Source organism: Bos grunniens, chromosome 4 (assembly GCF_055505025.1).
Source record: "Bos grunniens cultivar Pamir isolate PY7600 chromosome 4, Bosgru_T2T1.0, whole genome shotgun sequence".
Lineage (NCBI taxonomy): Eukaryota > Metazoa > Chordata > Mammalia > Artiodactyla > Bovidae > Bos > Bos grunniens.
The window spans coordinates 16,157,720-16,181,380 of record NC_141168.1 but is presented as its reverse complement, the minus strand read 5'-3'; the positions used below and the strand labels follow the sequence as shown (position 1 = coordinate 16,181,380).

At 36.4% G+C, this 23,661-nt stretch overlaps 1 protein-coding gene across 20 annotated transcripts in view; it reads right to left on the bottom strand.

The window, feature by feature from the left end:
* Nucleotides 1–282: 282 nt before the first annotated feature.
* The window catches only part of BRAF (B-Raf proto-oncogene, serine/threonine kinase), a 168,376-nt gene continuing 144,997 nt past the window's right edge, over nt 283–23,661 (bottom strand). For 10 of the 20 annotated variants that reach the window (XR_015161978.1, XR_015161983.1, XR_015161976.1 and 7 more), the window contains 3 exons: nt 16,759–16,893; nt 13,064–13,217; nt 6,009–7,346 (listed from right to left, as the gene is read on the bottom strand). Coding sequence is in view for 11 of the 20 variants with exons in the window: in XM_086395214.1 (XP_086251340.1) it covers nt 7,324–7,346; nt 13,064–13,217; nt 16,759–16,893 (312 nt within the window). In the remaining 9 variants the exon portion in view is untranslated. Of the gene's footprint in view, nt 1,900–6,008; nt 7,347–13,063; nt 13,218–16,758; nt 16,894–18,284; nt 18,767–23,661 lie in introns of those variants that run through there. The other 10 variants (XM_086395215.1, XM_086395213.1, XM_086395221.1 and 7 more) reach the window with 6 other exon arrangements.

Below are 23,661 nucleotides of genomic sequence, written 5' to 3'. Positions count from 1 at the left end.
CACAGCGCTTGAGGATCATCAACATCAGACAAAAACTGTCACTTCTACAAGAGGGTAACTGGTGCGATGTACCAAGTATCTATCTTGACAACTTACTTTAAATGTATTTCTCATATAAATACCTTTTGCCCACCAAGCAGTAATTGAAATCTATGTAAAATTTCACTATATATGAAACAGTGTGCACTTCTCAAGTCCCTCCACTGCCTGAAAGAACTGTCAGAACCCTCCTTCCGTTACTGAATGTGACAGTGCTAGGAAAATAACTGTCCTGATAAAGCCTTCTCCATGCAGTCAATCTTTATTATAGCAGTATTCGCATATTCACATCAAGTACATAGAACTTTTTTTGCCTTTTATATAGTACAGAGTTTTTAAATAACTTTACACAAATAAATTTCAATCTGAATTTCAGCTATCTTTTTTATTTAATTCTCCATGCGTTCTATCCAAACTGAACAATATTTTCCATTGTACAAATTTACATGAGAAAAAACTCCAAAGTACAAATGAAAGGACCTGAGCAGGAAAGAGAACTCAAGAAGTATCAAGAAGTGGGGATGGGAGAAAATCAGAAAAAAAGATTCAAGCAAACATTGAGGATTAAGGGACAAGGAGACATCATCTGACTGAAAATAAATGTCTTTTTTATGAATTGAAAAATAAGCTTTAAAAATAGTTACTCCTTTGTAATTTTTGCAAAGCAGGAACAGAAAGGTCTGTGGACAATTAAAAACCATCTTTTCACTGGGCACTCTCCAGACTCCATGAAAACTTTTTCAGTGCTTGAGCAGAACTGAACAAAACCCAAACCTTTGGCAGCAAGAGAGGAGAGGAATGTGAATGTGAATCACCATAATGTTTGGTGTAAACCAGGGCCATTAACTTGCTGCAGTTAAAACATGAAGGAGTTCCCTTTCCTCTCTCTTACAGAATTGTCCTCAAAGTAAGAAATAAGTGAAAAGGTGGGGAGGTGGGATTTCGTTTTTCTTGGTCCAAACCAAAGAGCAATCAATCATAACTAATAAATAGAATTCAAAGGGACATATGTCAAACAATTAATTGCAATCTCATGGTTGTACACTCCTGTTTTAGAAGACACAGTAATTGCTGAGCAAGGAAAAGGGTTAGAGTGTGTACAACCAATGAACGAGCTACGTCACTGTGATAGTCCTTCAGATCAGGTGACAGGAAGGCCAAGCTGAGACTATGAGCTGTGGCATGGCCTAAGGAAACAGAGAGGATCCAACAAACGCGTTTTTAAATGAAGGAGGGAAAATTTATAGCATACACACACACACACATCCCTGTATGTAAACTAACGTAACATGAAGATAAATAAGACGTAAAGGTTAGCCATTTATATTGGTAATTAACATGAATAAAAAGGCATATGTTTATATAGCTGGTTTTAATCAGCTATGGAACATAGGCAAATGCATTGGGAAGGAATGCTTTTTTAAAAAAACCCATTCACAGCTTAGAATAAAAAGCACACTTATTGCACTCTTACATTTTATTTCAGGTAATTACAGTTTATTTCCCACCCTCACATCAATTTTTCCCTACCCCTAGACTTATTCCCATACCTTCCCCCATCCCATTTTGGTCCATTCTGTGTACATCTGTGCCTAGTCTGAGCTTTGTTATTATGCTAGTCTGAGGTTTCTTCCTATGTGACATATACTGTCAAAACACAAGTAGGTTAACACAAATATAACACAATAATTTTCAAAACAAAGCCAACTGACTAAGCAACTTACTCATAACTCTCATCTCCATTCCTGTAAACAGAACACTTCCTCTGCTCTATCTCTTAAGTGAATTTCACGCCCGATTCCCTACGTAGATTCTGCGATGAGAACCAGCCACTTGTGGGTGATGGACAATGTGCTCAGCCTGCCAGAAGAAGCAGATGGTCTGCAAATAGCTTTTTTTTTTCCATATTAACACGAATAAACGTATTTTAGTTGTTTTCAATGAGTACTTCATAAATCTACAGAAGTCTTAAGAAAAAAAGCATCACAAAAAAAACCCAGATATACTCACTGGCTGTGTCCTCATGCACAACTGGCTATATTAATCATTGCAATTAGTCAAAACTGCTAAATAAACATTTTAATGAAACTGACTTAGTAATTAATAAAACTACATTGACACTTAGGTAAAGGGGGGTCAAAAGGTTAAAAAAAAAAAGTATTACAAAAACAACAGCCGAACTTGTGAATGCTGAAATAAAAGATTCACTCACTTTTTTTGAGGTAGAGACTAACCACCCCTAAACATTTTAAAATAAACCACGGTTACCTTAAGCTTTTAGAACTTATGTTTCTATCCTCTTCTACCTTAAAAATACCTGATAGAAACTGCTAATTACCATGACTGGCAAAATTTAGGACTGAAACTCAATTTAAATGTCTTTCCAAATGGAAGTGAAAACTGATTATCTAAAAACAACAAAACAAAGCTTACTCTCTAGTGTACTGATAAAACAAAAATCTTACCAGTATTTTCAGTTTACCAGAGCTAGCAACATGGAACATGAGTACACTGGCCACTTCATTCTCTTCGGGCCAATATACAATCATGCAGAGATGCTACTGCACTCCTCGGGTGCTCAACAACCCATGGCTGTTAGTAACACACCTTAGCGGAGACGTCTAGAGAACCCGCTGAAGCCTTTCTTGAGGGTGGCGAGGGACCGATACAAGAAGCACACCATGGAGTGTGTCCGGTTCACATCCGCCCGCCAGGTCGTTAGCTAGTCTGATGTCCCCTCAGAGAGGAGCCCCTGGAGGCCCCACCTGGCCCTCAGAGCATTTTTGAACAGCATAAGCAGGACAGTCCCACTAACTTTGCAAAACAGTTGCTGAGCTGCAAGTTTACGTTTCAGCCTCTGGAAACTCAGTGTCTAGGTTGGCAGCAGTAATCTGGGAACAAGAAAATCAAATTCTGTCCTATATCTTAATTTCTCCTTTCTCACTAGTTAATACATGTGATTGCTGCCCAGCACACAGTACTTCAGCCCCAAACTACAGCAATTTAAAATGACCGTCACACATTTCTGTTATATAAAAGTTCCATGCTTTGAAGAACCTATGGGAGTAGAAAAAGTTTCTCTAGAAATGTCACTGAATTGTGATTTCAACCTATTTGCTCTATGTGATAAATATATCTGACTATACTAGGGATTATGTACTTTAAAAAAATAATTTTGTTCACTGAAAATTTACCTGTGTTTTCTCTCATTTTTTAAATGTGATTTTGGCTATAAACTCTTTAGTGCATTTATCTTTGCAGTCTAAATTGCACGCTAAAAAATATTAACACAGCTGAGTTAGACCAGGGTGGCTGCTCTCTTCACAAATCACTGATTTATGCTAAATTTTTTTTTTTTTTATTGCATCATGAAGGCACAGTAAGATCATTTGGCAAATTGTCAAGGTATTTTTCTAACGCCTTACCTACACCATTTCAATGTATGACCTGTAAGCTATTTGCTGTTTATACTCATAGTAAACTTCCCATGTCTGGCTATGGTTTGTTTGGTTTGTTTTGCTTTTTAATAGCCTAATAGTTGGAATCACTAGTTTGAAAGTGCTGATATTCTAGCACTCACAATGCCAGTTTGGACAAAGAAGAGAATCCTGAAAAATGGTTCATCATTCTACCCTCTTAACTGGGCAGTCTCTCAACAGGAAAATCTGTGCATGTGATGAAGCTGTGGCTAACTCATTATGAAGATGTACTTACTGTCTTGCTAAAAGCCTACCGAAAATTAAAATTATATCTGTTAGTCAAGTGTTACCATTAACTATTTAATTTCATGTAACCGATTTAAGATTCTGATACGTACCCCTAAAACAGATTCTGGCACCACTTTCAACAACATTCAGTTACTCTGAGCTACATTTTTCAGTATTACTGCTTAAATGTATAATGCCCTTTAGGACAAAAGGAGAGTGCTCAACAAGTATACATAAAAGTTAAAATCTTAGATCATCTTCATATTCTAGAGCTCCTGACTTTTCATATTTTAAAATAAATAACTATTCATTACCTCATTCTGAGGAGGTAGTTTTTGAAGAGGTCACCTGAACCCTGCAATGTGTTTCAAACTAAAGCTAAATGAGGTGTGCACAAGGCTGGAGAGGTGAATGTACAGGAGGGGTGTGCAGCAGTTCTAAAATTGCCTGATGAGGGAAAGACAACATTGTGTGATAAAGAGCTGTGACTGCATCAAATAACAATCTAGGAAATATTTACAAAGTTTCAGGTTGACATTGCTGAAGTCTTGAATTCTTTATTACTACACAATGCTCTTTGCCAACACTGACATAAATGTAACATCTATCCTAAAGTATACGGGATTTTATCTGCTAGCGTGCCCCAGCACGTCCTACCAGATCTCAATCACAATCAAGGACTGGATGTTAAGGAACCAGAATTTGACAGCTAGACAGAATTCCTCTTTTAAGGTGCACATAAGTACAAATGATCACATTGTATTTTCTATTCACAAATACCTTTTATAAATTGCTTTTTGGTCAATATTATTTCAGTGGTAAAAGTTTAGATGCTAGACTAATTTAATGATGAAAAAGTCCATCAGTCATACTACATATTTTAAAATAATCTTATGGTTGCTCTGAGATTTTTCAGAAGGCGTAATCTTTCCTTATATACACTACAGAAGGCACTGAAGCTGCCTTACAGGAAAGACATAAGTACAGCCTCACAAGCTCGTCAGGGAAGCAGTCACATATTATCCACACAAACTACTCATAAAGTGCTCTGCACAACAAAGAGTTCCTCCTTGTATTTTCTTAGGAGCTCAACACGCCTATCTATAGTCTAAGCCAAAAAAAAAGGCATATAAAACTCAGGGGAAATTCCTTTTCCATGTCATTTGTAAACTAGAGAAAAAAGAATTTGATGGAGAAAAGAAGAAAAAAGGAAAGCTAAAATTTTGTTATTTTTTGAGGGCACTATACAAATCTCTGAATACCCTGAGCCTGGCTTCTGGGCACAGATTCATTTGAGATCAAATCTATTTCCCTTTTTCAAATCAGACAGCAATCTATTCTAAAACAGAAAGGAAGAAGAAAGCGTTATCACCTTGAATTTTGAAAATGCCAACGCTAAGCTTCCTCTATAACTAGCTCCTCCTGAGCAGCTCCTGCCCAGCTGAGGGAGGGGGCCCTGCCTGAGAGCTCCTGGCTCTTCCCAACCTCGGAAAAGGTAACATAAGCATGTTCATGTTCAAAAGCATCTATGGGGACAAATTTAAAAAGAAAAATAGACTGCTTTTAAAAGAGATGCAGCATTATATTATGCACACAGATGCTCTTCAAATCAGCATGAATCCATTTTTACTATTTCTGAATTTTGTAGGATCTTGCTCTACTCACAAAGACTTAAGAACTCATTGCTTTTCAAACTCATTAATAACTTGAGGATTATTTTCCACTTGCATGGAATTTTCAGTAGGCCCTCCTCTGAAGTGTAGGTATTGTAGCAAAAATAATGGCAGTAGGCTGAAAGACACCGGGGCAATTTACAATTTGAAAACTTTAAATAATTTCTAATTCCCTGATTTATTTTATAGGTTCTGCCTAATATTGTTCAAGTCCCTTACTACATAGCTTGGCTGGGCACATTTGATTTGATTTATATTCCTAAATCTTGATGAGAGAGTCTACATTCATGATAAGGGAGGTACTGGCCAGGAACACATCCAGAGTCACTTTCTTTGCTACTACTGTGATTTACGCCACACTTTAGTAAAGGCTGAGGGAAGTTATGATTAGGTTATATTCTCCAGTTATAAAGAACAAAGTTCTTAATTACTCCACAGCGGTTCTTTACTGATGTTAATCTTTACACATCCTCCCTCAGTCCCAATACACCTAAAATTGGTCTATTCTCTGCCTGGGGAGGAACTCAGCTGCCAAATTAACCAACCTTTTGAAGATCAGGCTTGGGAAAAAAGGAAGGAGGAGAATGAATGAGGACACCACCATTTTTATTTGAGGTTGCATATTCTAGATAAAAGACTAGGAAGAAGATGTAGGACGTAGTGTAGGAGTAAGTTGGAAGAAACAATGAGGTATTAGTAAAGATGTTAGTATGGATCCAGCAAGTACCATTAATTTAAAAATTATAAATATTTGTCATTAGGCTAAGACTCCCCATATATTTATGTAGAGAAAAGGGTAATGATCTTTCTTTAAAAGCTGCTTATGTAACAAAAATACAATTTTCCAGGATATATAATTCTAGTGGGAAGTAATATTATTTTACTCCAATTCAATCTGAAAATTATTTTCTTTTTTTAATAAAAATATAATAGAAGAAACTCAAAAATTAAAACTTGTACCTTACATTTAAATTACATAAATGTCTCACATTCAAAACTGTTATCAAGCAGTTTTGTAGGCTTTTAATTAGATACAGGCATTTTGTGCCCTGGACAAAGTAACCACATAAGTACTTGGTGACTGATTGGAAGAGCTTAGGAGGAAGATATCAATTGTATTTTCCTGAGAACTTGCTACATGGTGGAGAAAAAAAAAACCCCAAACACTCGTCTTCATTGCTGGACCCAATGGGAAAAGAAGGCGATGCATGCCAGCGCTTCCGGCTGGCCAAGCCAAGGCCAGAGCCCCAGCAGCCCAGGAAAAAGATGCAGCATTCCCTTTCCGCCACACCCAAAGTGACCTCCTCACCTCTCACCCTCCTTTTAAATAAAGTAGCTTCATTTTGGTAAAAATTTGTCAAGGACTGAACATGCACCACACAGGAAGGGCATGCTGCATTTTTGTTCCATCCCTCAGAAATGAACCGGTGGTGGCTAGGGAAAAGGGTTCCACAACACAATCCCAGAACAGGAAAGAGAACAAGGCTTGGTGATTGCAACTGCCCCATCAGATGATCAGCCACATATTGATCTGGTGGTTAGAAGGGCAAAGTTGACTGGCAGACTTCCCAGAGCAAATCTCCCAAGCTGTAGCAGCAGTTTCTTTCCATCATGCCTGACCATCAAAAGGTCAGAACTCAGGGTCTCTCCTCTTTCTTCCTGGGAGTGGGCAGACTTGTGATATTTGTGTTGAAGAAGAAACACTGGCAGCAGAGAATTCTGGTTCCTAAAACATTCTTCCCTCTTTTGTTGGATGGGAAATTTCCTTCTGTTCCACACCAGCTTATGCACTGAAAAATTTTAACTTTAAAAAGAGTTGAGGAACAGAACTGTGTTTTGATGTTAACAAATTGTACGAACACAAGACTTAAGAAATAAGAGTAGATGCTGTCATGATGGTGTGGCTACTTGAAGGCTGCAAATTCTCCTGTAGAGGGAGGACAAGAGCTAATTTTAAAAAAGTTATCTCAAATAACCTAGAGACACAGAAAAGCCTCGCTGAAACCTCGCTGAAAGGTGACTAGCTACATACTACAGATCTAGCAACGACAAAAGCAAAAAAGGTCGAAATGAAAGAAGACAACTTACATAATACTACATTAAGTCTGCAGATAATCCCTCAGTTGGGTTTTACATGCTATGATTCTAATCAAGCTATAAACGGTTCAAATGAACAAAATTTCTCAGAAACCAATGGTAAAATAATAAGGTTGATTTGTAGAATACTTTCCCCCCAAATTATCAACTCATTTTCATTATTATAATGCAACTATTAGGAAGGAAAAAGCAGGAATTAATCTTTTTTAAAAGATAAAATTCACAGGTCAAATAATATGTCCACATTACACATTTGACTGAAGGCAAGAAAATTCAGACCTCTCCCATCTGTAGTTCATTTCACCTTTTAAACTATCAAAAAATTACATATAGGCACATGTCAATGAACATCATTCTCAGCATACAAATTTTAAACCGCAAAGACCCTTTGAGGTATTGTACTCTTTTAAGCTTACTTAATTTGGGGGTTCAAGACATTATTTTTCACCTACTATTTTGTCCATACCTTCTACTAGGAACTAGAGATAGGTTCCTCTTATTCATTTCTGGGAGTTGGTTAGTAACTGACAACTATCACAATTTAGTCAGCCTTATCATTTTTCAGTAACAGCAACTTCTGATAAGGATCCAAGCAATCACTTATATGAACACACTATTTAAATGAGGAATAATCTATCCATTTTTAGATTGCTACTGATTTCAACTGGAGAACACTGGCATGTCCCAACAAACAACAGATTGCTAATGATTGGCTGACAGAATCCTCAGATTGTATGCTGATAATATTGGCAACTATTCTAGTGTCTATTATAGTATACCAGGTGACTCCCTGAATACTTTATACACATTTGCACTGCATCTGAGCCTCATAACAACTCTACGAAGTGGCTGCTATTACTTCTTAATTTACTGGGGTTAATTTACTTCTTAAAGCTGGGGTTTAAAGTGGTTAAGTAACTTGTCCAAAATTTCACAGCCAGAAAATGGCAGACCTGGAATGCACAGCTAGGCACTGACTCCAAAGTCCAAGGTCCTAACAATGAACATACCCCTGAACAATTTTCAAAAATGAATAATCTGTTTTTCCATTCTGAATAAAACTACTAATCAGAACTGCAGACAGTGATATTGTCTCTTTCCATTTAAGGATTCCTTTTAAGAAACAACTGACCAAGGTATTGTAAGTCAAAAGATCAAGGAAGGGTAAAAGATTTATTACCTCATATTTAAAGTTAAAAAAACTGGGGGAGTTTGGCACTGATTAGAAAAAAAGCCAAGTTACTAAAACCTTGGAGAGCAAAACATTTAAAGTACAATCATAGGAGGCTATTACCTAAACAGGGACTCTAGAAATATATAAACATCCTTACTACTTTTGCTTATGGTTTTAAGGTTGCTATTTTTTTTCAGAAGTATTCTAATACATCTTAAAAGTAATTTTCAACAGTCTTATGAGCAGTCACCATATCCAGCAGAATCTAAAATTCCTTAAAGGAAGCCAATGTGAAAACAGGATTTGCTTAACAGAAATCTTTATAAAAAATGGCTAGAATTCATCTATTAAGTAAGAGAATATCAGAAAATGATAAACTCTAAGCTCAACTGTATATACCATGTTAAAAATAACTTAAAAAAAAAACTTCAGATGTTTATTACTCATTTTTACAATCTGAACAGCATTCTATTTGACAAACTTAAATATTAGCCTTAAAACGACACAACCCCACAAAGCACAAAATCTTACTAACAAACTAAAGATCATGCTACCAGAATCTACTGCTTCTAATGGAATAGTTGTTGATTTCATCATCAGACTTTAGGTTGGGGGTGGAGGGTGTGGGGAGGGGATGACAAAAAGAACTCATAGAGTAGGAATTTCTCTGGTGGTCCAGTGTTTAAGACTTCACCTTCAATGCAGCGGGTGTGAGTTTGGTCCCTGGTGGCTATCACCACACTGTTCACAGCAATATGTGCCCTCACCCAAAATGACATCAAGAAAATTGTTGCTTTCTCAAGCTAAGATCCCATATGCCTCTTGGCCAAAAAAACCAAAATAATGAAAAAAAAAAAAAAGAACTCATAGTTTAGGTATCAATAAAACTCTACATGTCTCTGAAATCACAGAAAATTTAAGAAAAAATAGAAGTAAAAGACAATAGATATGATTTTGGGAAAACAAACCTTTTTTTCTTGCTTATTCCTTCTTGCATGTCAGGAAATCTCTAAATCCCAACTTCTACTCTATTTTTATTTGATGTAAGAGCCAAATCTGCTTCTGTGAAGTTATTTAAAATGAAACATCTAAATATTCTGACTTAAAAAAAATCTCAGTATATTAATTTAATTATTAACCCAAAAATCAATCAGAGGTCAAAATAAAATTTTTTAAAAACCTCCTTTCTGGTTGAGAATAACCTAAACTCTATTTTCCATTTGGTTTTATTTAGGAAAAAGGCAGAGAACACTTGGGAAGACCCCAAGATTTCAGACACCTCAAATATCAAGTATTTGTTTGAAAGCTAAGGACTTAACTAACTAGTTGTAAGATATTACTAAATAATCACCCTTAATTCCAAAGTTAAATGTATTTCAGTGACTGTTATACATATAATTTGATAAAAATTTCTTAAATATAAAATAGTCTAGGAAAAAATCTAATGTTATTTGTACACAAATAAATCCCTGTTTTAGATGTAGAGGGGCAGTCATTTGAAACAAGAGTAAGTCCCATTCTTTCTTTCTGGTGACCTTTCAGGCAGTTTAAAAAAAATGAGGAACATTCTGGCACTGACGCACTGGACTTTTTAAAATTCTTAGAGAAATCATCACAGAAAAGGTATTTTAGAAATGCTCAATACTTCTCAAATAAGACTATAACTGACAATATGTTTTTTTCATGAAATATTTTCATAATACTTTAAAAAAAGGGTAGATGATTTCCTTACATTTAGACTGATCCACTTGGCAGGAAGGCCATATAAGCTACTGTGTTAAACAGTCACTACTTTAGAGAGAATGAGTTTAAAACTACTTGCTTAGGATTTAAATGGCTGGTACAACAATACAGTAATATCTGAAAATAAACAAACCTGAACTATTTTATTTAAATGCTGTGATCCCTAAATTACTTAAAATCAAGAAGACAAACCTCATTTGTCTTTATAAAATGTAAAACATTTTATAAAAAGGCTGCCTTCTGAAGAAGGAAATCAACTTTAATGAAAGTATCCGAGGGTAACGGTTTTAGGAAAGAAGCTGTCAGTCGCAAGAGAGTGAACGTTGGTCTTTCTGTTTCACTTCCTTAGTCAAAAAGATAAACTCTATGTATGGTTAGGAAAATGTTTTTCTCGTTTGGAGAACAAACACATCTAAAACTTAGTATCAAACAAACAGCAACAACAGAAAGGAAAACTACCAGGTATCATTCTAATGCTTCATACTTCTCTGGATCCATGTTATTTAAATATTTCACCTGCTACATTTTTAATTATCTCCCAATAACATTTTCAGTGGGCCCAATTTGGGAAGAAGAGAATTACCATGTAACCCTGTGAAGGCATGTTCAAATGTCAATGGGACGGTATAATAAGTTTTCTGAGCAGTTCTAAGAGTTTAGCAATGTCCTCTGGCAAAGGAGACTGGTAAAGAAAGGAAGGAAAAGAGTCAGAAGCAGAGGTGGAGCGCTGGCTGGGTGGTGTTGGTGTGGGGGTAGCGCTGGAGGGAAAAGAGGGTGAACAAAGACAGGAAGATAAACGTGAAGAAACTATGCTGGGAAATTATAACAGAGCTCTATCAACAGAAAGATCATTTGACTCTTGCCCAAACTTTTGAACATTCCACAGACCGAAGTCGATTTTGTAAAAACTTTGCTAGCTACATGCTTGCTGTTCAATTCATGAATAAGTAAACTCCAGCCTAATAGTTACTAATAATCGTATCTTTAGTGTCACTGGAAAATTTAGAGATCATGAATTTTGATGTTTTTGAATAAGTCACATTCTTTTATGATTTTCTTATTCTCACTTTTTAAAATACAAGAAATGTTCTTTTCCTGAACTAAAAGTTATGAATAGATTTTTAAAAGCATGAATGGTATTGTTTATCTTAAGCTATCCAAAAGAAGGGCAAAAATTATGTCAAACTTATCAATGAGTGATTTCCCTGGATGAAATCTAACTTACTTAAAATATTTCAAAATTTTATTTATGGTGTGTGTTATCTGTGGTACTTAAAGACTAAACTATTGGTGTAAAGTCTTCCCAATTTTCTCCTTTATTTTCAAGAAGAAAGGCATTTATGCAGATGCTATCTGTGTGCCACTGAATAACCTTGAACTGTCAGCTATAATGAAAATCATCACAAATCCAAACTGAATAAATGAAGGTGTATTTAAGAGGCTGGTTTTGGTCCCTAGGCTGACTCTGAAGTCAGAACAGCTGCTTCTTTCACTTTGATTCCCAGTAAAGACTCTGATGCACAGTAAGAATATACTGACTGCCACATTAGTTTTGTTTTTTTTTTAACACAAGAAAGTGGAAGTCCTAGAAAGCACTAAACATACTAATTATACTGGGGAATCAAAAAAAGAAAACAGTACTCATTCCTAACAAGTGGACTCTTGTTGGGCAAAGAATATAAGGAGGAAAGATATTTTACAAGACACATGGATAAAGGTGATTGCTAACAGGCATCATGAGAGGTGAGTATAATCTAAAGCAATAATAATTAAAAAAAAATCAATTACTTGGTTGTTTGGCAACCATAGTCATCCAAAAGAAAACAAACAATGCTACGAGTTCCCAGAGAATTTTGCTGTGTTTTTGGGGAGGAAGAGGAGGCAATACCTTTGTCAGTAAATTTGACTTCTATAATGTGTAAGACATCCTTAATATATAAAGAAATATTAACTAAAAATCCAAAGTTAAACCATGTCACTCATGTCAAACATGCCACTCCTCAGTAATATCTTTGGTTACCTGCACCAATAATTTATACTGCTGTAAGGGAATAAAGAACAATTATATTTTCTAAATTATTACAAAAAGAAATAGTTATAAGAAAAAATATTAATAAAAATAAGCTTATTCAATTCTAGTGACTCCTAATTAGACCTGGTCAGTTTACCTTCACTAACACAGCCTAACTTACCATCAGCTTCCCACCTGCCAACACACACACGCAGACAGTGCTGTTCTTGGAGCCCCTAATGGATGCGGGATAGCTAACAGCAAAAGGTAGGTGGGGAAAGTTTAACTAAAGTTTAATGATTAGACTAACCAAGTAAACAAAACAAACTTGGAATGGGAAGTAAAGCCTCTGGAAAAGGTATTATAAATTTTCAGCAATGTCTATGAATTAAAAAAAAATTCGATGTTGAAAATGTAATGCTAACTATGGGTTTTAGACTGGGAAGAAAACTATATCCAAACTTTAAAAACACACATGTTCTTTTGTTCACCTTTAAAGAAAAAGAAAATCCTATTCAATTTAACAAATATATAAGCAAACATTTGTTCACTTTCTTTTGTCCCTACCCTCCTACATGCTGTCACTCACTCGGTTTGTTTCAGTGAACAGGAAACGTACCATATCCCCCTGCCTGAATGGGTGTTTTTGGAGAAGCACAAGCATATAGACTAAAATCCTCTGTTTGGAAGCCAGCCCGATTCAAGGAGGGTTCTGATGCACTGCGGTGAATTTTTGGCAATGAGCGGGCCAGCAGCTCAATAGAGGCGAGAATCTAAAAAAAGAAAAAAAAAGGAAAAAAAGAATGAAAATGTAGATGGTGTTAATCTTTAAGAGCCCCATTATACTTTATAAGAAAGTGTATGAAATCTTACATTGTTTTTACTGTAATCCCAAATGCCTGGAATGTACTAAAGAAACATACTTTTCCTTTAAAAGAAGAGAAAATTACCTATTACATCTTTTAATCTCTATAAACTGAATGAGAAAAGAAACCCATAGTTAGTTTTTATTTACATCTTATAATTTTAGATCATTTGCCAGCCTTGGAATAGTAAACAACAAAAAATTTAAAATCAACTATATACCTATTTCTCACAGACCACAAGTCCCTTTTGGGAAGAAGATGGAGCATAAATAACTAAAGCACTATATGACTTCATACACAGAACCATTAGAGCAACTCATTCTTTAAAGAAATTTAGTAATGGGAAATATCTTTCACACATATAATGAAAAATAGGGCCCCAATGACCCTAGTGCCACAGGAGTGAGAAGTGACAGATGATGACCCATGAGTAAAAAAAAAAGACAAGAAAACTCTACAAATAGACACCAATAAACAAAATGTATAAATTCAGCACATTTTTAAGGTACAAAGAAACAGGTTATGACTCCTGAAGGCACATGGCATGATAACACATGAAACATACACATGAAGAGCTTGGCACAATGCCTGGCATATAGAAAGTACTCAATAAAACTTTAGCAGCCACATGATTACTACTCTGATTATATACTATACAGTAGTATTCTACACATTACATACTATTATTATTTTTTTTCTGAGCTACCAAAGTTTTTTTTTAAGTTAAATGAAATCTGTATAATGATTAGTATAAGAAGGCAAAGAAGTAAGCGTTGTTACAAAAATTTTAAAATTATAACACACAAATACAAATTCAAATAATACAGAAAAGTATAAATCGTACCTTCCAGGGGTAACCACTGTTAAAGAGTCTATACTTTCTTCTGGACCTTTCCTATGCATAAACATGCACATATGAAAACAGAGCCCAGCCCCACCCTCACCACCATTTAACACGGTGTCACACTACACATTTTTCGGCATTACTTTCTTTTCCCCTCATTGATATCCAAGCCATCTACACAGACACCTTGATCTTTATGTCTTTCATTTTTCCTATTACAGTTAACAGTCTAGTATCTATCTGGATACTTGGAAGCAGATTCTGTAGCATATAGAGTAGATTTCTCGGAGTGGAAAAACCAGAGCAAAAGGTGTATGTACTTTAAGTTTATGGAGTCTACCAAGTCCTTTCAAAAGGCCAAACCAATTTACACTCCTACCAACAAAATTTAAAAGAAAAGCTCTTCCCAACATTGTTCCCAATGCTGGATATATTATTAATCTGAGAGACAAAAAAAAAAAATGTATTTCACAGTTGTGACTTTGTATTTTACTGATTATCACTGAATTCTTAACGTCTTGTGCCAAGTTCATTCACCATTTGTATTTTTTTTGTGAATCACCAGTGCATATTTTTTGTTCGTTTTCTACTGTCTACATTTACTTATGGATCTGTATAACATAATCACTCTTTATTATACATGCTACAATTTTTTTCCTCAGCATTTATCTTTCAATATTGTTTTTACTATATAGAGATGTAAAATGTTTAATGTAGTCATACCTGCTTATCTTTTCCCTGATAACTTCTGAATTTTGTCTCTTGCTTAGGAGAGTCTTTCCTACCTTAAGGTTATAAAAATCATTTGTTATAATTCTGTTTTTTACATGTAAACCTGTAGCCATCTGAAATTTTTGTGTCTATGGTGGGAAGAGAGATCCTATAATGAAAATGTGAAAAAAGTTCTTAAAGTGGCAGCGTTTAATAATCTGGAATATTCATATATGGACTTCATTTTCTAATACCATGAAAAGAGTAAAATATTACTTATGTTTAGAAATATGACCATTTTGTCCCTTTTAATACCATCTGAAAAGTGAGCCTAAGGATATAATCTGCATTATTAATGTCCATCAACCCCATTAAACAGGAGGGCCCAGCACCTGGGGTGTGAAAACGAGAACACGGTGCGGAGTCCTGCTGACATTGGCCAACAACACTGGTCATTTACTTCGAAAGTCATAAGCCAGTGGTGTCCTGGGTTTAAAAAACCCCAACTCTTCCTCAAAGGAATAGCAATGTAGAATTCCAGTTTGTAAAACAAATCTACCCACCCAGCCCTTCAGCCTTCCCTCCCTGCTCTGGGACAAGAGAGACTAGTTAAAAGCATAAATTCTATCTTTAATTCTTTAGTTGGGAATAAAAGACTCACACATTCCTATAATACTGAATTCCAAGAAACTTAGCTAGGACTGGGTACTCAAAGGCATAAGATTCACAAAAGACCAAGTCAGTAATTCTGGTAGCTGAGTTATGGAAGTCAGCACTTCCCACGTGAAATCTAGACTGACTTGCTGAAACATTTATACAGCGTATGATGAATTTAACTGCTGCTGCTGCTAAGTCGCTTCAGTCGTGTCCGACTCTGTGCAACCCCATAGACGGCCGCCCATTCCTTTCTCCAATGAATTTAACTGAAACAGATTTATATTGAGTATGATGAATTTCCGAGGTATTATAAAACACTGAATTTTTATGACCGTACCTACTACAGCTAAACTTCTAAGCTTGTTCAGGTACTTAGTTCCAGTTCATGAGGCTTATGAAAAATTACTAAGGCTGTTAGCCTTTCAACTTGAAAACAATCTATGGAAAGTTTCCAAGAGTTAAGAGAATGGCAGACAACACCAAGAGCTGCCTTCTCTTTTTGCTCCAGGTAAAAATGCCTCTTCAAATAACCTAATATTAGAGGGATGCTTGCAACCTATTTATTTTATTGTCAAGAAGAATAAAAGTAGCAGTACACAAAGTGTAGTCTGTAGAAAACTATTTTGCACTAAGATATTATTTGCCTTTTTTAATGTCATTACTTTATAAGTGGAGTTTTCAGAGGCTATATAATGTAAGATATTACAACATAATGAATGCAAAGCAGAGAATCCAGCTGTCTTCTTTTTGCAGCAATTTGTGAGAAAGTATAAAACAAATGTCACTTTTCTCTAATTTTTTCTTGTTTCGAAAATACATTTTTTCATAAAACATTATATAACATGTACTGGTTTTACTATGTTTAAGTAAATTTATAAATACATATTTAAAACCTTAGTTTTAGTTTCTAAAATGGGAATTACTACCTACAAAAACAAAAGGTCTTTGGGGGTCTTCAATAATTTTTAAGTATAGAAAATGGTTCTGAGATCAAAACGTTTGAGAACTGTTAGACAAAAGCAAAAGCTTCTGAATCTTTTGTATTGGGATCCTAAGTTACTAGGTTCAACCTTTATAAATCACCTTTAATAATAATGTGTTTACTTGTACGAGTCTGCACATAATCACAAGTAATCCAAATCTGTGGAATATAAACTGTGTGCTCTAAAAAAGTGCTTAAAATATGCATTAGAATTAACAGTCTGTCCTTTTAGGTAACATAAAGCTTTTCCTTACTTGGGGAAAGAGTGGTCTTTCATCTCTTTTCTTTTTTAGGCACTCTGCCATTAATCTCTTCATGGCTTTTGGACAGTTACTCCGTACCTTACTGAGATCTGGAGACAGATATCCTCGTCCCACCATAAAAATTATCTGGGGAGGAAAAAAAAAAAGGCAAATCATATAATCTTGTAAATAAGTGAAAACACTGAAAATTCAACAAGCTGTGCACGTAAAATATGGATTTTTCTGTATGTACATTACACTTAAATAAAAAATTAAAAAGCACAATGCCACTAGTATTCAGAGTCTTATATATCATAGATTATGGGGAATCAATGCTTAATGTGCTACAAGCTGAAATCTTCACGATCCCGTGAGTACTACAAAGGTCTCCTAACTGCTTCCCACACTTTCAGTCTTTCCTTATCCAGCCCATTTTCCCACTGATTGGGTAACCATTCTGAAACACAGATCAGATCGTACCTCTTCCATTCAACCAAGAGTTAACCTTTGGTTAACCAAAGTTAATCTGTTAAGCAGCTGTTCTGGCATCTGAACTTTGCACTCTTTTGTTGAGAAAATTCTAATGGGGCATTGAGTTATATAAGTCTGAGAATCAGAGTCTCCTCCAGAGAGAAGGTGAAGTGGGAACTAATATCTTCTGTTTAACAAAGTAAAAAGGTTTATCTTCCCTGCACGCAGAGATTTGTAATTTTTCTGATTTCTTTCTTTTCTAATTTTCTGACTTGTGGTTCTTTTAAAAGTGGGCAAAGACAGATGTTAGCAGTCTTAAGTCTCAGGGAGAAGAGAGGGATTTTGATCTTAGAGGGAACAGGTTCAATAGGGGTAGACTGCATGCTCAGACCCTGATGCTGGAAAGACTGAAGGCAAAAGGAGAAGAGGACAGCAGAGGAGATGGATAGACAGTACGACAAGACTGAGTGGACGTGAATTTGAGCAAACTCTGGGAGATGGTGAAGGACAGGGGAGCCTGGAGTGCTACAGTCCATGGGGACATGACTTAGCTCCTGAACAACAACAGAGCCTAAGGTGGAAAGAGGCAGTCAGAGATCCTTGGTTATAGGGCAGAATTGATGAATTTCAGGAGCAGTCAAGTTTGATATCCTACTTCATGTTATTTCTGGTTTGGTGCTGTACTAACCCTTACTTAACTACACGCTGATTTGCCCGAGCACCACCAAAGTGAAGTTAGTTTAATTTCGCTTACCTCCTTTCCCATCTCCTCTGTTGTAACTGCTCTTCTCCCACTTCATAACAGGCATATCTTTTACACATGTGCACTTTAAATATATTGCATATCACAATGTATTGCGTAAATGACACTGCATTGTGTGACATATTGCAATCACAATATACTGCATATATCACACTGCGCCAAGGTGTAAAACTGCTCAGGGTACCAAAGGGACGCTTTCAAATACTGCTATCTAACTGGACTCTAATGAATGGGTAGCAAATCCCTTTGTAAGACAATTGGTTTCCAATTCTTTGCTTTCAGCAAAATCAACTGAATTGCCAGCTAATTATTAAAATAATTTTTTAATGACGTTATTAAATAATCTTTGGCATGCAACAGAAAAGTGTAGTGATTTACAGTGTTGTGTCAGATTCTAGTTTACAGCGAAGTGATTCAGTTATATACATTCTTTTTCAGATTCTTTTCCATTACAGGTTATCGTAAGATATTCTCTATGCTGCACAGTTAAGTCCTCATTGTTTACTAGGATTTTATTTTTAACTTAAGCATTTTAAACTTCTTGAATGTTTCAGCCAGAGGAGATATTATGTAGTTTCACTGTTTCATCATTTATGTTTAAGAAACATTTTGTCAGTTCCAATGGCATCTTTCAACTTTCAACCTGTTGAACAGTTCTCAGTTACATTTTAGTGAGTTCCTTCTTATTGTTCAAAGAGCAAATTTTTTCCTTGTGAGAGTTCACAAAATCTTCAGTTATGGCCATGTGCTTCTGATCCGTGGCTTTGTCTCTTTTCCTTGCACAGACTTAAAAAAAATAAATTGATTTTAATTGGAGGCTAATTACTTTACAATATTGTGGTGGTTTTTGCCATACATTGACACGAATCAGCCACGGGTGTACACGTGTACCACCGTCCTGAACCCCCTCTCATCTCCCTCCCCACCTCACCCCTTTGGGTTATCCCAGTGCACTGGCTTTGAGTGCCCTGCTCCATGAATTGTACTTGCACTGGTCATCTATTTTACACATGGTGATACACATTTCAAAGCTCTTCTCTCAAACCATCCCACCCTTGCCTTCTCCCACAGAGTCCAAAAGTCTGTTCTTTATATTTGTGTCTCTTTTGCTGTCTTGCATATAAGGTCGTCATGACCATCTTTCTAAATTCTATATATATGTGTTAATATACTGTATTGATGTTTCTCTTTCTGACTTACTTCACTCTGTATACTAGGCTCCAGTTTCATTCACCTCATGAGAACTGACTCAAATGCATTCTTTTTAACCGCTGAGTAATATTCCATTGTGTATATGTATCACAAATTCATTATCCATTTGTCTGCCAAAGGACATCTAGACTGCTTCCATGTCCTTGCTACTGTAAACAGTGCTGTGATGAACATTGGGGTACACGTGTCTCTTTCAATTCTGGTTTCCTTGGTGTGCATGCCCAGCAGTGGGATTGCTGGGTCATATGGCAGTTCTAGTTCCAGTTTAAGGAATCTCCACACTGTTCTCCATAGTGGCTGTACTAGATTGCATTCCCACCAACAGTGTAAGAGGGTTCCCTTTTCTCAACACCCTCTCCAGCATTTATTGTTTGTAGGCTTTTTGATAGCGGCCATTCTGACTGGCGTGAGATGGTACCTCATCGTGGTTTTGATTTGCATTTCTCTGATAATGAGTGATGCTGAGCATTTTTCATGTGTTTGTTAGCCATGGCTCTGTCTTAACTGACATTAATTAACTTCTGTTTTTTAATAAAGCAAAGAAGAAATTCAATAGAAGCATTAAGTAGGTCAAGAGATATAATCTGTGTGAAAGTTGACAAGTCTTGTTATTTTGAGGACTTGTGAAATAGTTTAAGATGGTTTTATGTGATCAACTAGTAGAACAGATACATATTTTCTTATTAAATTCAACTTTTAGAGTATTTTAGTGAAATATTATTGGTTTTATAAAGATAGAATTTTCAATTTTAATGACTCTTCTCCAAATAAATAACTTGCTATTACTTTTAATTTAATAAAACTATAGTATTTCTATGCATATGTTTATATATTTTGAAGAAGGAAATGGCAATCCACTCCAGTGTTCCTGCCTGGGAAATCCCATGGACAGAGAAGCCTGGCACACGATAGTCCATGGGACTGCAAGAATTGGACGCAACTTGGCGACTAAACCACGACCATAAAAAGAGTTCAAATAACCAGTGACGCAGTTATGGTAAAGAATTAATCTTGCCCAGAGGGAGGGCTGGGTCCCAGAAGACCTTGGTTCAGCCCCTGGATTGGGAAGATCCCCTGGAGGAGGAGTGAATGAACGACTAAGCACCAGCACCATCTGGAAGGTAATCTCTGAGCGCTGGAATGTTCTGCCTGATAAGAGTGCCTTTGTTTACCTGGGAGTCTAAGATCATGTCAGACAGTCTTATTCTATCATTGTGATTTACTGAGAGGGCTTTGGCAACCCACTCCAGTGTTCTTGCCTGGAGAATCCTAGGGACGGAGGAGCCTGGTGGGCTGCCGTCTATGGGGTCGCACAGGGTCGGACACAACTGAAGAGACTTAGCAGCAGCAGCAGCACAGAGGGCTTTAAGTTATATGATATCAGTTTGACCTCTGCAGGGGCTAAAAACTAAGGTGGCCAACTGTATCTATGTGACTGAGGCCTGAGAATGACTCTGGCCTCCAAGACTCTAGCGAGTTTCCCTGGCTGGCAATACTTTCTGCATGCTGTCACATGTGGCTGCCAGAACTTAGTACTGGCCACAACTGCACTGGAAGAGGACAACTGGAAACTCCATTTGTGACACTCTCCTGGATTCTGCCCTATGTGCCTCTTCCTGTGGCTCATTTTAACCTATATCCCTTTGTTTTAATAAACCATCATCTGAGTATTAACAACTTCCAGTGAGTTCTGTATGACTTAATGAATTACTGAACCTGAGGGTGGGCTGCTGAGCTCTGCATACAGTTGTAACAAAACTTCTGACTTTCCCATACTCTTTTAATATTTATTTGAACAATATTTCTCAGCACTTCTTTAAAAATAAAACTAGAAAAAGGACTGATGCTAAGTCCCCGCTTATTCTAGCAAAAGTCTTATTTTTCACAAATATATGGATGAAGAGAAAATAAAATCCCATGTTGTTCATTAAAATACACATTTCCAATAAAATTTTACCTGTTTCTATATATCAAAACCTGTATGTTATTTTCATCAGGTATATATTAATAATTGTTAATAGATAATTTGGAATTTAAAAAGTTAACAGAGCCTAAGGTCACTGGCAACTTTTTAAAAAAATTCTAAATTAAAATCTGTATTTTTTGTTGCAGAGATATAATTTGAGTGATCAATAAGAGGTTTTAAAGCATAAAAATGTTACATTAGGAAAACAATTCATTGGAGAAAGAAAAATACAAATATTCAATAGTTTAAAGGCAAAAAAAGAGCCATGTAAAACTTGCAGAAATTTGTATATATATAATATTCATTCATACATGTTTTGTATGTATATACATACATACATATATACACACATACACACACACACACACACACACACACACACACACACATATATTTTGGCTGCATTGTGCAGATCTTAGTTCCCCAACCAGGGACAGAACCTGTGTCTCGTGCAGTGGGAGCACAGAGTTTTAACCACTGGATGGCCATGGAAGTTCCGAAACTTATAAAAATTAATGAAGAGGTTTTATATTTTTTGAACAAATAATGATGGTAAGTATCGAAATAAAGTATGACTTAGATTTTAATTGGTACATTTAAAAGTTATATAATCACATTTTTTGGAAATGTCAATATAATACACTGAAAATTACATTCTTTGCAATGATTTAAACTTTCAAGGGAAGGTCCTTCCCGGATGTAATTTATGGATAGGAAATTAAACTGGCACTTATACTACAAAATCAACAGCTTGGTTTGAAATTCTGGGACTGGTTACTTTCATCCTCATACACATCTATACTTGCACTCCTGGTATCCCTGCCCTCCATTCACTCCTGTTTTGTTGGAGCACACATCTGCTCATCCTCAATATCACCTCCTGCACTGCCTCAACAGAACTGTGAACTCCCCTGAGAGCACAGCCTGTGTTTTACTCACACAGGCTCTTTGTATACTCTTTGTATCACTCTAAATCCCATACAGTAGGTATCACAAATTTTTTAATCCTCAACATCACCTCCTGCACTGCCTCAACAGAACTGAACTCCCCTGAGAGCAAAGCCTGTGTTTTACTCACACAGGCTCTTTGTATACTCTTTGTATCGCTCTAAATCCCATACAGTAGGTATCACAAATTTTTTAATTAAAATAAACTAGTTTGCATGTTGATAACTTATTGGCTTCCCTGGAGACTCAGTAGTAAAGAATCCACCTGCCAATTCAGGAGACTTAGGTTCGATCTCTGGGTCGCGAAGATCCCCTGGAGGAGATGGCAACCCACTCCAGTATCCTTGCCTGGGAAATGCCATGGACAGAGGAGACTGGCAGGCTATAGTCCATGGGGTCACAAAAGAGTTGGACATGACTTAGCAACTAAACAACAACAACAAGAATATACTTGTTATCATTCCCTGGTAATTGTCATTTCCTGTCTCCTTTAGATCTTGCAGCTTAGAACCCAGCCACCATACTGCGAGAAAGTCCAAGCTTCCTGTGAAAAAGTCCTCATACAAAGACCTATGTTGACAAGAACTGAGGCCCCTGGCCCTTGGCCAAGACTAAGCTTCTGGCTGACAGCTAACTGGTTAACTGGTCATACCTTCTCATGTATGCAAATGAGCTATTTTGGAAGTAGATACTTTACCAGCCAGTGAACTGACCACAGCCAATACCATGTGAAATAGAGATAAACCTTCCACATTGAGAGAAGCCCACACTGCAGATTTATCGTTTAAGTCACTACATTTTAGGTGGTTGGTTATAGAGCAGTAATAACTGGAATTCATGTGAAATATAAACATCTGTTATTTTCTTCTAAGATGACACAGCACTTCTGCTCTGAGAGAAAAAAAAGTCACTATACCTAGCTTAACTGAGCACATTATTAATCCCAATTTAGTAGCGAAGCTGCACTACAAGAGGTAAGAATAGGTTGACTAGACAGCAAAACAGAATGATAAAGACAGGGGAAAGGACAAAGCAATTTCTCAGACTTTTGGCACTTGGGTAAGTGAAATAAAAAGGCATGCTACTCAGCAAAGTCATATAGGGATGGTCATTCCTCAAGGAGTTAAGGGGCTTGTTTAGGAAAGAATCCAATCTTTGTTAACTTTAAGGAATTCTTTAGTTCAATCTCTTATTTTTAATAATAGGGAAAAAAAAAAAAAGATACCTAGACAGCTACAGTGGCCAGGTCATGCAGGTTGTGAGTCCAACATCTGCCATCACATCAGGCTGTTTGACCTGTCCTATCTTGAATTTACAGGCAAAACCTGCCACCTCAGACTTCTGAGGGGTGAGAATATGGGGGGATGGGCCTATATTACACAGTAAAGAAGCAGCTGTACCATCTCCCATGGAAAAAATAAAGATTATTCCTAGATTTTCAAACAGAAGTCCAATCTGAGAGCCATAGAAATTGAAGTATGAGAAAGACAGAAAGAAAAATCAAATCAAGGAGATGGATGCAACACTACCTGGGGTTACTTCACTGAGGATGACT